This window comes from Pteropus vampyrus, unplaced genomic scaffold, assembly GCF_000151845.1.
Source record: "Pteropus vampyrus isolate Shadow unplaced genomic scaffold, Pvam_2.0 Scaffold14, whole genome shotgun sequence".
NCBI classification, from domain to species: Eukaryota; Metazoa; Chordata; class Mammalia; order Chiroptera; family Pteropodidae; genus Pteropus; species Pteropus vampyrus.
This window is the reverse complement of record NW_011888795.1, coordinates 3,895,495-3,910,646: the sequence shown is the minus strand read 5'-3', so window position 1 is coordinate 3,910,646 and position 15,152 is coordinate 3,895,495. Positions and strand designations below refer to the sequence as shown.

Sequence of the window (15,152 nt, the reverse complement as noted above, 5' to 3'; positions counted from 1 at the left end):
CCCCAGCTGGTTGTGAACACTCTCTTCTCTAAACTGGCCTAGATTTTTATCAGCTACTCTCTAGTTCTGTACGTTGTGTTAGTTTTTTTATGCCCATATATTATCTTTCCCCTAAAAAGTGTCGGAGAGGCACACAGGAAGTATCCTGTGCAAATCTCAGCCACAGAACCACAGCATAGAATGCTGACTACACGGCTGACAGTAACGATTATATTCTGGGTGACCCGTGTGGCCTTTTGCTGAGGCCTTCAACACACCGAGCTTCCACCTAAAGATATGACCCTCCGTTGGGAGAGGCAGGGCCCGGGGGCGGGGGCAAAGCGGGGCCCCAGCCACAGGCGCGTCACACAACACAAAGGAGACAGCAGGGAGGCGGCCGCGGGAGCTGATCTTCGCTCTCCAGCCACTCGCAATTGCGGTTACAGACCTGCAGCTCCCCTCCTCCTCCCCACCCAGGCCCGCCCGCCCGCCCGCCTTTCTGTCTCCTCTCTCCCTCCGTACTGGACGGCCCGAGTCCGTTTCCAGGCTCCGGATATTTGGTATCGATCAGGGCTGGGGGCGCGGGAGCAGGTGGCTGCGGCGGGGCAGCTGGGCCGCCAGCTTGGTGCGCCGGGCCAGTCTCCCGTCGCCTTTGTCACCAGTTTCTGCCCGGCGGCCCGCTCCCTCCTCCGGGCCCGCGCGCGCTGTCGGCCGGACTTTGCGCCGCGTCGGGCGCTGCTGCTGCTGCTGCTGCTGCGCGCGGGTCGCCTTCGGTGCCGGCGGCAGCCCGGAAGCAGGCGAGAGGGGCGGCCAGGACCCTGGCCCAACATGGCTGAAGTCAGCATCGACCAGTCTAAGCTGCCGGGAGTCAAGGAAGGTAGGGGCCGGGTCGTGAACCGCGCGCAGGGCCCCTCCCCTCTCCCAGCCCCGGTTCCCTCCTGGCAGGCACGTCGGCCCCTCGGCCCCCGCGGCCGGGTCGCGGCGCCCACCTGTGCTGGCCTGCCCTGGCCGCGAAAGAGATTGGGTTTAGGCTCTACCGTGGGACCTTAGGCAAGTCACTTGCGTTCTAGGCTTCATGGTTTTTTGTTTTTTTTTTTTCCCCTGTGTGAGATGAGGAGAGAGGATAGCACCACCCTCAGCAAGTGGTTGTGCAAATGTTCTAGTGAATAGCCAAGCCCTTAGTGAACGCTCAGGAGCTAGGTAAATTTGACTTATTTGTGTTCTTAAAGATTAAGGCCCAGCCTTGCTGGCTTGAAGGCTAGGAAATGGGGAGGGGTTGACATTCAGTTCCTTGTGGAGCCTTTGTTTTGAAACTTGACTCTTTCCCTCCTTTCTATTTCCCCTAGCCCGGCGTCTGGCTGGCTGACTTTCCTACCTTCCCTGAGGTTTAGAAGTTTAGTCTTGGCACTGCCCAGCGTGGCGGCGGGTGGGGAAGCTGCTATGAGCATTTTCTTACAAAAAGCACTGAGCGAGGGGGAACGGGGCACTGACTGGTGACCTTGATTTTTTAATGGCTCCCTGTACTGAAGTCCAGGAAAATAAAGCTTGATTAGTACTGGTCTGGCTTGGCTACCAGCAAGTAGCCCTTTGATTTCCCTTCCCTTGTTTTCATTGGCTGTCCCAAGACCTAGCAGTTTTCATTGAGGTCTTGGGTGCTGGATCATCTTAACCTTTAGGTTGTCTTTGGCTCTTCTTTGGCCCTGGGAAGCATTGAAGGCCCAGAGTACTATCCTGGTTTGTAAAGGTTGTCTTTGTTGTGGCTGTCATAATAATTTAGGGAGGAGGCAAGAGAATTAAAATGTTAAATCAAATTACATTCAGAGGCTGCAGCATACTGATCAGCCTTACAGCCAGGCCTGGAGGACACCTGCAGAATAAAGGAAGATTTCTGTCGGGATTGCTAACAACCCATTTCCCACACCTGTGGAAGGGGAACTAGGAAAAACAGTCTTTAAGTGAGTGGCTGCCGACCACAAAATAAAATCGTTCCTTACCTATGGCTAAAATCTATAGATTAAAGGCTGGGACCTGCCAGCTGTCCTTTCACACTACAAACTCTTTTCCTTCCTCACTGTATGTCCGTATCAAAGGAAATAGGTAAACAAAGTCTTTTAACTCATAGGAACTAAAGAATGATATATAAACTGTATCCTCCGACAGATGGGGCTTTTTTCCCCCCTTGTCTTGGGTTTTTGTCTTTGCTTTCTCTAGTCTTTGCCTTTCCTCCTCTTTAATAAACTTTCCTTTTGCCCCTAACTTTGGCATGTGTGTTGAATTCTTTCTACACTCTCAGCCAAAGGACCCTTCTCTCAGTGCAGGGCTTGGGGAAATTTGCCCTGTCCTGCATCAATTTCTTTCAAGTGAGCATTGTGGGCTGAGGTTTCTTGGAATTGTGGAATCGAAAATAAGATTCTTTGCTTTCTTGAAACTGCGTGTTTCTTGGTCAACTTGTTTTGACTGAAATGGTCTTGTGGGTGCTCAGGTAAAACCTAAAATCCCAAGAAAGCTTGACTACTTTCTTTCCCAGACATCCAAATACTAGGAGACAAAGTTACTGGTTTTCTGTGGAATTTTTAATGGGGTTGGGCCTGGGACCGTCCTGTTGTTCCTGAAGGATATTAGAGTTTAGGCCTGAAATCTTAACAGTAATGTTTTTCAGCCTTCTAGTTCCCAGCCAGGCTTTGGTGAAGAGTATGACATTCACATGTAAATGTGGTTTTCATAGCATTGTCAAGACTAGGGAGCCTGAGTGATAGTAAAGACACATCTACACTTTGAAAGTCATAGTCTTTGAGTATCTCTGCTTGTCTTTAGTCTTTTGGGTATGAGAGAGAGAGAGACAGAGAGGGAGGGAAGGAAGGAGAGATGAAGAGGAGGGGAGGAGAGAGAGAGATAGAGAGAGGGAAGGAGGGAAGGAGAGAGGGAGAATGTGTGTATGATGTCTCTGCTGTAAGGACAGTCATCCTTGTGCAGTGTGTAGTGCTTCCTTGAGGGTGAGTGATGAGTAGAATTGGAGTTCAAACACAACCTTAACATGTAAAGTGTTAATCATATAGTGCTGTGATTTTGCCCAGTTCCCTCTACTGTTCAGTGACCTGGAACAAACTTGAAACTAATTTTATGTATATGCATTTATATTACTCTTAATCTTCCAGTTTCTAACCAAGACATGAATGATTTATTCTAGTATATTCATTTTCAAAGGGTTCAACAAACATTTTCTATCTAAAAATGCAGGATTTTTCTGTTGCTGAACATTTGAATTGGCTTTCATTTCACCTAATATAGTGTTTGGCAACCCAGTTTATACAATATGGTAAAGTGGTAAAGAAATTTAACGTGACTCTTTCATTAAGTTAGGATTAAATATTGATTTTGACGGTGGTCAAATTGTTGACAAGATCATCGTCTTTGTAAGCATTGACTTTTCTGGTTTAAAGATCATCAAAGGAAATGATATATTAGCAGCATCCTAATCATGGTGTAGTTTTTGATCTGAGAAATATTCAAGTCTAATAAAGTGTATCATTCTCTAATAAAACTCTTAATTATGGGCCAGTTACTCTTAACAATATCATTGGATGCTAATTAAAGAGAGTAAAGTTGGTGCTCATGATTGGATAAAACATGCACAGTGAGACTATTCTTAACACTGAAACTTTAACTCAATTTGAAAAGGAAGTTCAGTAATAATTTGCTTAATAGTCTGGCACATATTTTTAAACCCCATTTTAGAAAAGCTGTCTCTTCCACTTCTCTTTTTCCATCTAAACTTTTAGTAGGTTTATATATAATTACAATTTGGAGTCATGGGGTAGATTCCAATAAAGACTGAGAACAATAATGTGGTGAGGATCTGCCCCTTCCCACTGCATTTTCTTTAGGAGGGGGAAGGGTGCCCTGTGACCTTTGCTGTGAATATCTCAACAGGTCATGGATGGCAGCAGACGTCAGGGAAAGGGAATATTTGAAAATTTTCTTTTCTAGGTTAAAATCTAGTGCTCACTTACTTTTTAAGGCGGTCAAAGATATTCATCATTTGGACAGACCTTAAAAAAAACCAAATAGGGCAGTATTTTTATCTTGGGAATCTCTTAAAATAGGAGACAGAGGGGCACATTGGAGTTCAAATGTAGGTGAAAAGAATTAAGTCTAACTAAATGTCAAAACATTATTTCTGGTTTAAAAGCATATTTGGAACATCTGCGTACTTTTTGTAATGGAAATACCATTGACAGTAGTTAGGAATAATGCTTTATTTCTTCTGAAGCATTTGAGGTTCTATGCAACAAGATTTGAAATAATTCCCAGCCATTTTTTAATCAATAGATGTATAACTCAAACGTATCATGCAATTTGTGAATGTTAGACAAAGGTATAGTTAGGTTACAATAATATTCTGAAAGTTCCTTAGTTTAGATCAGAGCTGGGAATATATTTTCTAAAAATGAGCACTTTTCATCATTTAACAAACTTAGATTTTTGGTCAATTCTAGCTTCCTTGTTGAATTTTCTTTCTGAAACAACAGTCCAGAATCCCTACTTTCCTTTTTGTTTTCTCTAATTAAATTCTCACATCATAAGTTAATTTGAATTGCTCACTTATCACTGTAATCTTGCTTTTTCTCCCATCTAACAATGGTTTCACATTATCTTAAACTTTTGATTTAAGAGCATTAAGTACATGAAAGCCATTTCTAGACCCTTTTAAACTTTAACTCCTTTGCAAGTTTTCCCACTTCTAGCCATGTAACCATCTTCCTTCCAGTGCCAGCAGCTTTTTTTCTTTCCTTAATGGCAGTAAGGAATTTTATTATGCATTTTGTATTCTTACTGTTCTTCAGATGGAAGAGTCCACCATCTCCTAAATTAACTGTGTTTGTGTGTGTGTGCATGTGCATGTGTGCACACACACACACATTCAGCATCTGAAATATACGCAGTCAGTAGTGACTTATTTTTTGAAGTAAAGGTAGCTTATTCTGAGAGCAGATCCTTTTTCTTTAGTGAAAGATAAAAGTTAATACACTTTCGGAAGTATACCTAGAAAGCACTAATTCCTTTTAGGTCCAAGAAACCCCAGTGGCATGATAGGGTAAATTAAGTTTATGGCATAAATCCAGAACTTTAAGGGGAAAGGTAGAAAAATATGTCTTGTGCTTTTAACCAATTAGTCCTAGAGATCTAAAGCATATCACATGCATCTAATGTGATGACAGACTGTGAGATGTATATTATCTGGTACCAGGGCAAACTCCTTTTCTCTATTCTTCAGAATTCCACAGCTTTTTTTTTGGTCTTTTTTTTTTTTTTAATGAGACCATGGATAGATCTTCTTGAGTTGCAGGTTTATGTCTTTTTTTTTTTTTTTTTACCCTCATCTGGCTTCAGGTCTTTTACTTAGTCAGCAAATGTTCAGCAAATATTTGAATGTGCAAATGAATGAGTGAATAAATGAATGTATTAATAGATGCTCCCTGTTGGGTCAGGATTCCTATCTTTGGCATAATTATTTCATATTCCTTCTCAGAATATAAGCTCTTAAAAGGCAGAGATAATGTCTTTTAACCATGGGCATCACATATCATAATACCAGTATTAAATTTATAAAAACTTTTAATCTTTTTTCCTAATGTTTATTTTCTAATAAGTATGTATTATAAATAGAATTCATCGAACATAGATAAGTATAGCATAGAAAGTAAAGTAATTCCAAGCTCTTCCTTCTGGCCTTGGAGGTAATCATTAAGGATAAAATGTTAGTAACACATTTAAAAAATGTTGTTTGGTGGTTTTGATTTTTATTTGAGTTAGAGGTTTGATTTTTTTTCCCCTTAAGTGCAAAGCAACAACACACAATTGACAGCTGGAAAGAATCTTAGATACAGTAAAAAGAAAAAAAAACAGTTTAAGTGCTGTGTGCCATCTGTTGAGGGATGGTGCTTTCACAATAAAAAATGTCCTGTGGTGCATGCACATGAGCCTTACTCTGGTGGACAGGCAGTTGTATAGAGTTCAAGGAGTTATAAAGGACCCTCTAAATTTATTTGTGGACCCAAAATGCTTCTCACATAAGAGAGAGAAAAATCTTTCAGTTTATTGCTATATACAGATATGCAATACTTTATTAAACGAATCAATGATTTTTAAAAAAATGGATATAGTTGTTATTTGTAAAATATAGATTCTTTTAATGAACATTTCCGAAATCATTAAACGTTTTTGTTTTGTTTTAACTAACAGGTGCTTAGAGGACAGCTTCTCCCTTGTGGGGAAACTATAAAGTTAATAGGTATTTTTTAAAAGGATCTCAGAGTAGAAAGCATTAAAAAACAGTAATCTTGACCAACTTCCTCATTTTCTAGGTGAAAATCTAAGGGGCAGGTTGGAGAAGTGATTGGCACCAAACTACTGAAGTTAGGTAGCTAGGAGTTGGCACATTGGGGCTAGAATTAGAAAAGTTTAAAACTGAGTATTTACACAGTCCAGTCTTCCCACCCCTCTCCTTTCCCACCTTCTATCTTTTCTCACTGTCTCCCTCATTTCCTACCTTCTCCTTCTCTCTCTCCCTTTTTTTCCTGCCCTCCTTCTCATTCTTTAAAATTATTCTGTAGATACATAAGAGCTGCCATTCATGTGTTTCATTAATACTGTCTCATGTTTAAAACAGTCGAATGAAAATAAGTGACAAAACAGTTTCAGATTTTCCCGAAGTTATTTTAGGAATAATGTTTGATATGAAGGTTAATGAGCTTAGAATTTATTTTTAATCAAAAACATTTTTTAGGCCTTATTTTGATTCAGCAAATGAATTACTGAGTGAACTATAGGAGATTGCAGTCCTGCCTGTGTTTTTTCTAAGAAACCTAAAAGATGCATTTCTTCTCTGGTACACTCACCCTGAAGGGACTAATGTTTAAAGGCTAGGACATTTTAAGATTAAACATATTAGGAAAATAAACTCAAAGAAAGCCATAGGCCATGGTTTTTCCTCAGTTCTTATCTCAATAAAAACAAGGCAGTTTTTATTGAGATAAATGAATTTTGCCTCAGTAACAAAAAGCAATATTTTATTCTCTTGCTCATGAAGAATGCAGTTAGAGATACCACAAAACTTAGGTAAACTCTGCTTGAAATTCCACTTCTCTAAGTAAAGGAACATATTTTGAATTGAGCTGCTCTGACCTATGAGGGAAGAAACCAAACCTTATCACAGCTATATTTGCAATTTCAGAAGTAGGCACTGGAAGGGCTTTGGGATTAATGTTTTTAACTGATAACCCATTTAAAAGTGTCCGGTACTTCAAAACTGTAAAATTAGGATACCCTAGATCTTGGATAAGACCTAAAAAGGATAATTGGTTTTTATATTCAGAAACAACCTTGGGGATTATTTAGACCATTTATTCCCAGATGTTTGAATGTAGAAACTAGCATAAAAGGACAAACACACACCAAATAGAACTATTTATTTTTGCCATTATTTCATTAAAAAAATATATACTCATTAAGATTTGCCACAACATGAATGGACCTCTACGACATTATACTAAGTAAAATAAGTCAGAGAAAAACAAAGTATGATCTCTATTATGTATGTGGAATCTAATACATACATACATACATACATACATAACTAAGCTCATAGATACAGAGAACACATTGTTGATTGCTAGAGGCAGTGATGAGGTGTGGTGGAGTGGGGGGTATGAGAAGTGGGTGACTGTTTGTTATTTTAGTTTAAATAAATTGGAAAAACAATATGTTTTAAAATATTTCTGTGATTACAAAACAATATGTACATATTGTAGAAAATTTAGACTAGTTTAAAGAAATTTAAAATAATCTAATTTACTATGGGGTGAGGGTATGTGGAGCTGGTCTTTGAAGATGACCTCCTAACAAGCCGTAACTCCCAGTTTCATACCTTTGTGTAGTCTCCTTTCCTTGAACTTGGGCTGGTTCTGTGACTTGTTTTTGACCAGTAGGATATAATAGAAATGATGGAGCGTGACTTCCGAGACTCAATCTCCAGGAGCCCTGTGGTTTCAGCCTGGGTCTTCTGGAACACTTGTTCTTGGCAAGCTTCTTTTTAGAATCCAGCTGCCATGCTAGGCGAAGCCAAAACCCCAGGGAGAGCCCACATGAAACTGCTCTGGTTGAACAGCCCCAGCTACGCTCTTTGCCAACAGCCAGTGTTAACTGCTATATGTATAATATAGACGTACAGCCTGGCTGAGCCTTCAGGTGACTATAGCCTCCACTGCCATGTTCTGGTTTCCACATGAGATACTCCATGTGAGGACCACCCAACTAAGCCTGGTTGACCCACAGAACCATGAGGGATCATCATAACCTATTGTAAGCTACTGAGGGGGGTTGATAACTGGTATGCATGTGGGCTAATTTCAGAATAAACCCATTTAAAGAGAGCTGCTTGATGCAAAAGAGGTCAGACTCTAGGTCCCGGCAGGCTTGATGTGCATTACCACTTGGTCATTCACTAGCTGTGTGACCTTGGCTAAGTTATTTGGTTACTGAATCTTAGTTTTCTACATTTGTTAGATGGAAATTGGGAGATTTAAAAATATTACAGTGGCACAGAGTAAATACTAAGTAAATGTTAGTTTCCATTAAAAACACACACATACATTAAAATATGTAGGTATTCATATGACAGTTGGTAACTATACGCTGTCATAAAACAGTGAAAACTTTCTGATAAACCAGAACCAGTGTATAAGCAGTGTTGTTTATATATCAATGTTTCCTTTTTTTCTTTTTAGTCAGATTCATTGGGGTATACTTTACATACAATAAAAATTTATCCTTATTATATGGTTCTGAGTTTTGACAAATCTGTGGAGTCTTGTAACTGCCACAACAATCAAGATATAGACAAGTTACATAACCCCCAAACTTCTTTTCACATCCCTGCCAGCCACTGATTTATTTTCTTCCCCTGCAGTTTTGGCTGTGTAAAAATGTCATATAAAAGGGATCATACAATAAGTAGCTTTTTGAATTTGGCTCTTTTATCATAACATTTGCTATTAGGTTGTACATATAAATAATTTTGTTCCTTTTTATTGCTGAGTTCCAGTGTATGGCTGCACTACAGTTTGTTTATACATTCACTAGTTGTTTTCATTTTTGGTTGTTACAAATAAAGTTGCTGTAAACATTTGCATACTTTTTTTATGGTGACTATAAGTTTTCATTTCTCCTGGGTAAGTACCTTAGGATGGCAGTAGTGGGCCATAGGGGAGAATGTATATGTAGCTTTGTAAGAAACTGCTAGACTGTTTTTCAAAGTGGCTGTACCATTTTGCATTTCCACCAGCAATGTAGGTGAGCTCCAATTACTCAGCATCTTTGCCTGCACTTTGTATTGTCAGGGTCTTTTTATTTTTTTTTTTAATTAAAATTTTAGCTGTTTTAATAGGTGTTATGAGGCTTAAATTTGTATTTCTCTAATGACATGGTGTTGAGCCTCTTGTGGTTATTTACCATTCTTATATCATTTGTTGAAGTGTGTTCTAAGCTTTTGCCTTTTTAAAAAAGAATCAGACTCTTAATTTTATTGAGAGTTTTTTACATATTCTGGATTCAAGTCTTGTATCATATATATACACACACATATTGTGTGCGTGTGTGTGTGTGTGTGTGTGTAGCAAATGTCAATGGTTTTTAAACCTTGGTGCAACATGAGAATGATATAGGGAGCTTTACTATATAAAAAATTCCTGGCCCTACTTGATAACAACTGAATCTCTAGATACAGTCCCAGGAATTTGTAGTTTTTATACCCAGATTATGCACTTGGACATTTGGATTATACTGGTTGAGAATACTGTGGTCATCCTCATGCAGGAATCATCATTTCTTAAGTTTTACAGTGGCAGCTCATTTCTCTATCAGTGTTAAGGAATGAGTATCATTTCTTTCTTCTATTAATTGAAATTTGTTTCTCTAAAATAGAGATCTGCAAATTATGGCTTTTGGCCCAATCCAGTTCACCCACTGCTTGTTTTTATATGGCAGGCAAGCTGATAATAGTTTTTACATACTTTAATGACTGAAAAACAAAAAGAAGAATGTTTCTGACCTGAAAATGATATGAAATTCAAACTTCAGTATCTATAAGTAAAGTTTTATTGAATATATCCTTATTCATTTGTTTACATATTGCCTATGGCTGCTTTCATGCTGCAAAGGTTGAAATGAATAATTGTGGCAGAGACCTTTTGACCAGCAAAGATAAAAAATTTTACACCCTGGTACTTTACTTAAAAAATTGACTTTTTTTTTTTGGACCATTTTCAATGAAATTTTTAAAAACTTCCTTATTGAACCTTTTTTGATATGTCGGTTATCACTATTAACATCAGTTATTATAGCTAATGTAGTGGTGCTGTTGGGGACTCGTTGATGGAACTCATGATAGCATTTTATTTTCTTAGTGACATTAAAAAATATAGACACATATTCTCATTTTTTTCTTTTTTTAAGAAGAAAAAATTTACACCTCATAGAAATTTCCAGAACACTTCAAAATTGATTATCTGTTTAGAAATCTTATGTAAAGTAAACATATGTCATAAAGCAGCTCTGAATAAGGGTCTTTGGAGCTTTCATGAGCAAAATAGATGACTAAACATATTAAACTTTTTAAAAAAGTTTGCTTATACTTTTTAGTTTACTTATTACTGGCTATCTTCGAAATGTGTTATTGACATTTGCGTGAAGGAAGTGTCACTTATCTTCTTGGAAACTTGTATCAGAAGTACCTAGGCTGACTTACCATCAGACTTTGAAGTCTTAATGTATAATGAACATTTCTAGTCTTGATATACAGCTCCTTAATGACCAAGTACCAGGGGAGTCTCCACTGGGACTTTTTTGGCTTTTATTTTCCTAATGAGTCATAAAGGCTGAGTCATTTTCCATTAACTTTACTCCAGGACTTTTAATTGCCTATAGTAAAAATGTGAATGACTTATAAGGAGATCTTTCCTTCTTCACTGCCTCACCATCAAAAACAAAATTTATTTTCTTTGTTGACTTTATAGAGGAGGCCATGATTTACTTTAAGTATTATATTCACTACTTTTTGAGCAGCAAATACTTTAAAATATTAGCTTTTTTTTTTTTTCTTTTATATTATGAGGATCTGTAAAATATAGACTTTTAGGGTGGCAGTTACCACCAAAAAATCATTGTCCATATGGGAAGCCTGAAGTCAGAAAGAGAAAGAAGGAACTCAGTTAATACTCTCGTCTGTATATCTTGAGTTTGGCCTAACATCTGGGCCAACAGCTATTTCGGAAAGGACTGTTCACTCTCAATGTCTGCAGTTACAAATCACTTTCTGGCTTTGTCTACAAATGGTTTCTTACCCTGTCAGTGATTTGCTGGATTCTAATTTGACATGTTTGATTCTGTTGTCTTCCCAAGTTTCCACGGTCAGACTTCATTATTTCAAATTAAGCTTTAGTGTACTCACGAAGCACTTCTTTTCTTTTTATAGTTAGTCCATTAAGGCTCAACAGAGCTGATCTTTGAAAGATCATTTTGCCTCTGTGTATGTTTTGGAGGGGACAGACTAGAGATTTAGTAAATGGTTAGAGAGCTGTTGATAAACTACACTTTACTGTGCTTTTAACATCCCTGAATTCTAGGAACTTGGTTTCAGTGGCACTCAAACTCTCAAACTAGGATAACTACTGAGGATTAAAGGCAGGATAACTAGGATAACCTGGATACCGTGTAAGTAAAAAGGGTGATTTTAATAATTTCACCAGAATAGGTGTATCCTGGTGACCATACAACTGAAGGAGACATTTCTGAAATACTACAGGAAGTTGGATATGTCATGTAAAGTTTTCACTGGCACTTAAATCCTGCAGGGCATCTGTTTCTTATTTTTTTCTATTTCTTAATCAATGACTAAATGAAACAAAATTTGTTCTGTAGAATATAATAGGAATCATTAGGCTTTTATTTAGCTATTATTTGGGTTTATCAAAATTCTATTTTTGTTTGTAAGTTGGTTTACTTTTTGTTCACTATTTATGGCTTCTCTCTTATATATTTCCCCCAAATGTGGGGTTGAAAAGATTTGTGTAACTGAAAGAAGGTAAGAAATGACACATTTCTGATTCCTACTTACTTGGCAGTATGTAATTGAACTGTCATTTTCTTTTTTCATTTTAAATAGAGTAGGAGGCTACCTTTTTACTGCATACATTTCTGCTGTGCATCTTTTCAGTAACTGATCCCCTCCTAGAATTATTTGCAGTATTTGCTCTAGTTTACTGATATATTAAATAATTCATACAAGCTGATATCAAGCTTGTCGTTTAAAACTTAACTTCAGCGACGAACTTCTTGGTAGAGGGAAGTATCTAGACTTGTGAAACCTGGTTTCACATCTCCTTTTTATCACTTATTAGGTATAAGGACTCAGGGAAAACACTCAGTATATCTAAGTTTCAGGTTTTTTATCTGTTTATTGGAGGTGGTATTTACTATGCTTAATACAGGAGCTTGTGATGAGAGTTAACTCAAGAAATGGATATGAAAACATTTTGTAAAACCAGTGGTATACATTCGTTCTCTTAGTATTACTGTTCCAGTTGCCCTGCAGTACTCTTACTTTTCCTTCTTCCAGACCGTTGTTCCAGTGACCTTCTAATCCTCTGCCTAGAATTTCTCTCTATACAAGGCTATCTGTATTCACCCTATCCCTCCCCAATATAGCTCAAATGCTGATTCTGTTAAGTCTACAGTGTGTGTCTTCCACTGATTTTGAAGTACTTCTCTAAGCAACACGTCTTATTCTCTGTGTTGGTCTACTGGTTCTCTCTCAAGATGACTGGTAGCTGACTGATCTCAATATTTCTTGGGGATCCTTACACGTAGGAGATATTCCAGAAAACTTGTCTGGCTATCTGACAGCTTGTGCTGAGTGGGGCAACTGACCTGAGTTAACTGAACTAATGACACTAGAAAAAGAGCTATGATCATTTGCATGAACTCACTGGGATAGGAATAGAGGACTAGGAGCAAGTCACTTTTACTTTTCATTGTGTGAGTTTTTCCCATTTCTCAAATTTTTGTTAGAGATTGATTGGTGTTGAGCTTAACTCAATGCTTAAATACATAGTAGTTTCCTTTGGAGACAATGATCTTAACCTGTTTATGGATTGATTTTAATTGTGTAATACCCCATTAATATATGCACATTTTCAAGGAATGTGATACATCATTTTGCTGCTCTTACTAGAGGATCCAGTTATTTTCCTACACGGTGTTGGGATGCATTCAGAATTTTTAAGTTTATTGTTTTCTCCTTTAGATTTATTTTTAGATAAAGAGGACAAGGTTCTGATAAAGTTTTAACTAAACATATCAAACATAACATGTATTTTTAAAGTTCTTAATGATAAGGGGATGGAAACTAAAAAGATGAATGCACAGATTTCAAACTTGGAGTGGTTTAAGATCAAAAGAAGGTTGGAAAGCGTGAGCCAAAGAGTCAGCTCAAGAGTTTTTGATTTGAAGATAGAGATGTTTAATTTGTATTTATTTTAGAATAGTTTTCTAAATTAGGGCACACTAGTCTCTTTCAGTTTCTTGTGGTACATTAGAAGTTAAGACCGCTTTAAAAACACAGTAATACAAAAATTTATGTCTAGGTAGATATATCTGTTTTTTGAAATTATCAAAATAATTTTGATTCTTTAAAAAACATGCGAGGCAAGTGAACTCTCTAGAGCAGAAAGTTCTTTGGACAGCTTGTCTTCCTGTTCACACATGCAGGCCACCCGGATTTTCTTTCACTTCCTCAGCAGGGGAATTACATGATAACCAAGTATACTGTAGGAAGTACTGAAGCCTGTTTCAGTAGCAATACATAGGGAAATCCAAGACATTTAGAACACATTCCAGTTGAACTTAAATAATTTGGTGATCTTTAGGAAGTTTTCTGAATATAGAAGATGTTCGCCTTCCCAGGTTGTACTCTGATCATCTGGCCTCAGGTAAACCTTTTAGTAAATGGCACAGTCTGCATTTATGTTCATTAAATTGTATGTGACTGATAACATGGTCTCATTTTACCTCGATACTGAAGGCTCTGAGAACTACTAGTTGAAAACAGGAAAAGTCTACTTTTTTATATGGCATCAGATTGAACGAAGGGTTATTTTAAGATTTGTTGGTGGTTAAAGCTACTAAACAGATGGATAAAAGCAGATGTTTGCCATTCTGTGCGATAGAAATAGTAAAACCAACAGCAGCGATGAAGTAAACTATTTGGTACAACAGAAAGTTAGGAAAATAGTCATCCTATGTAGATAGTCTTTCATATAGGTTGTGATTATCACATTTTGGATGATGTGCTTGTATCTAAGAATTACATGTGTATCACTTATACTGAATCAGCTACATTTCATACAACTTTATATCTCAATTGGAGGCATTCTTAAAGATAATTTGGACTCTTAACAGGTCAAGACATTGAGGTTCTGATTTGGAAAGTGATATGTCAAAGATCACTTGGTGAGCTGCTGACAGCCAGAACTAAAATTCTGACAGATATATGGAATTAAGAACAGGGTTCCTTGTCCTTCGACTTGTTTTTTCCTTGTATGCTACAATAAAGCCATTATATTTCTATAAATTGGGTAAGAAATATCCACCTTTCGTACAGTAAAGATACCCAAATGTAATTGTGCATTTGGTAGAAAGTTTTTACTAGAGTAACTCAAAGAATGGAAATTAGGAAAATTCATCTAGGTATGCCATATTTTTGATAATATGTTTTTTAGATTTTGACTGGCTATACTTCTACTCAATAGTTTATCTTCCTGTCTTAATGGTGATACTTTGATAATCTTCTCTTTTCATAAACTATAATTAATTACATGACTTTCACATAGAATTCTGCTTTGCTTTCTAATCCTGGACATTCAACTGAAAAACGTTTGGAGCGGTGGAGTTTATTGAACAGTCTAGACATACTGATTTCCTCTTAACTCAGGCCCACAATATGTATACGAAGGATGTTCTTGCTCAATTGGACATAAAGGGTTAGAAAGAGCTATAGAAATGTAGTGAACTGTTGATTATATTGTAATTCTTTTTCAGGAGGCATTTTCATACATTTA

At 37.5% G+C, this 15,152-nt stretch overlaps 1 protein-coding gene across 2 annotated transcripts in view; it reads left to right on the top strand.

Annotated features, from left to right (window-relative positions):
- The first annotated feature begins 208 nt into the window (after positions 1-208).
- Positions 209-15,152, top strand: part of CCDC50 (coiled-coil domain containing 50) — a 70,787-nt gene continuing 55,843 nt past the window's right edge. Inside the window, exon 1 of one of the 2 annotated variants that reach the window (XM_011381491.2) lies at positions 209-856. In XM_011381491.2, the coding sequence (XP_011379793.1) occupies positions 277-856 (580 nt within the window). In that variant the 5' untranslated portion in view covers positions 209-276. The remainder of the gene's footprint in view (positions 857-15,152) is intronic. The other variant, XM_023525764.1, reaches the window with a different exon arrangement.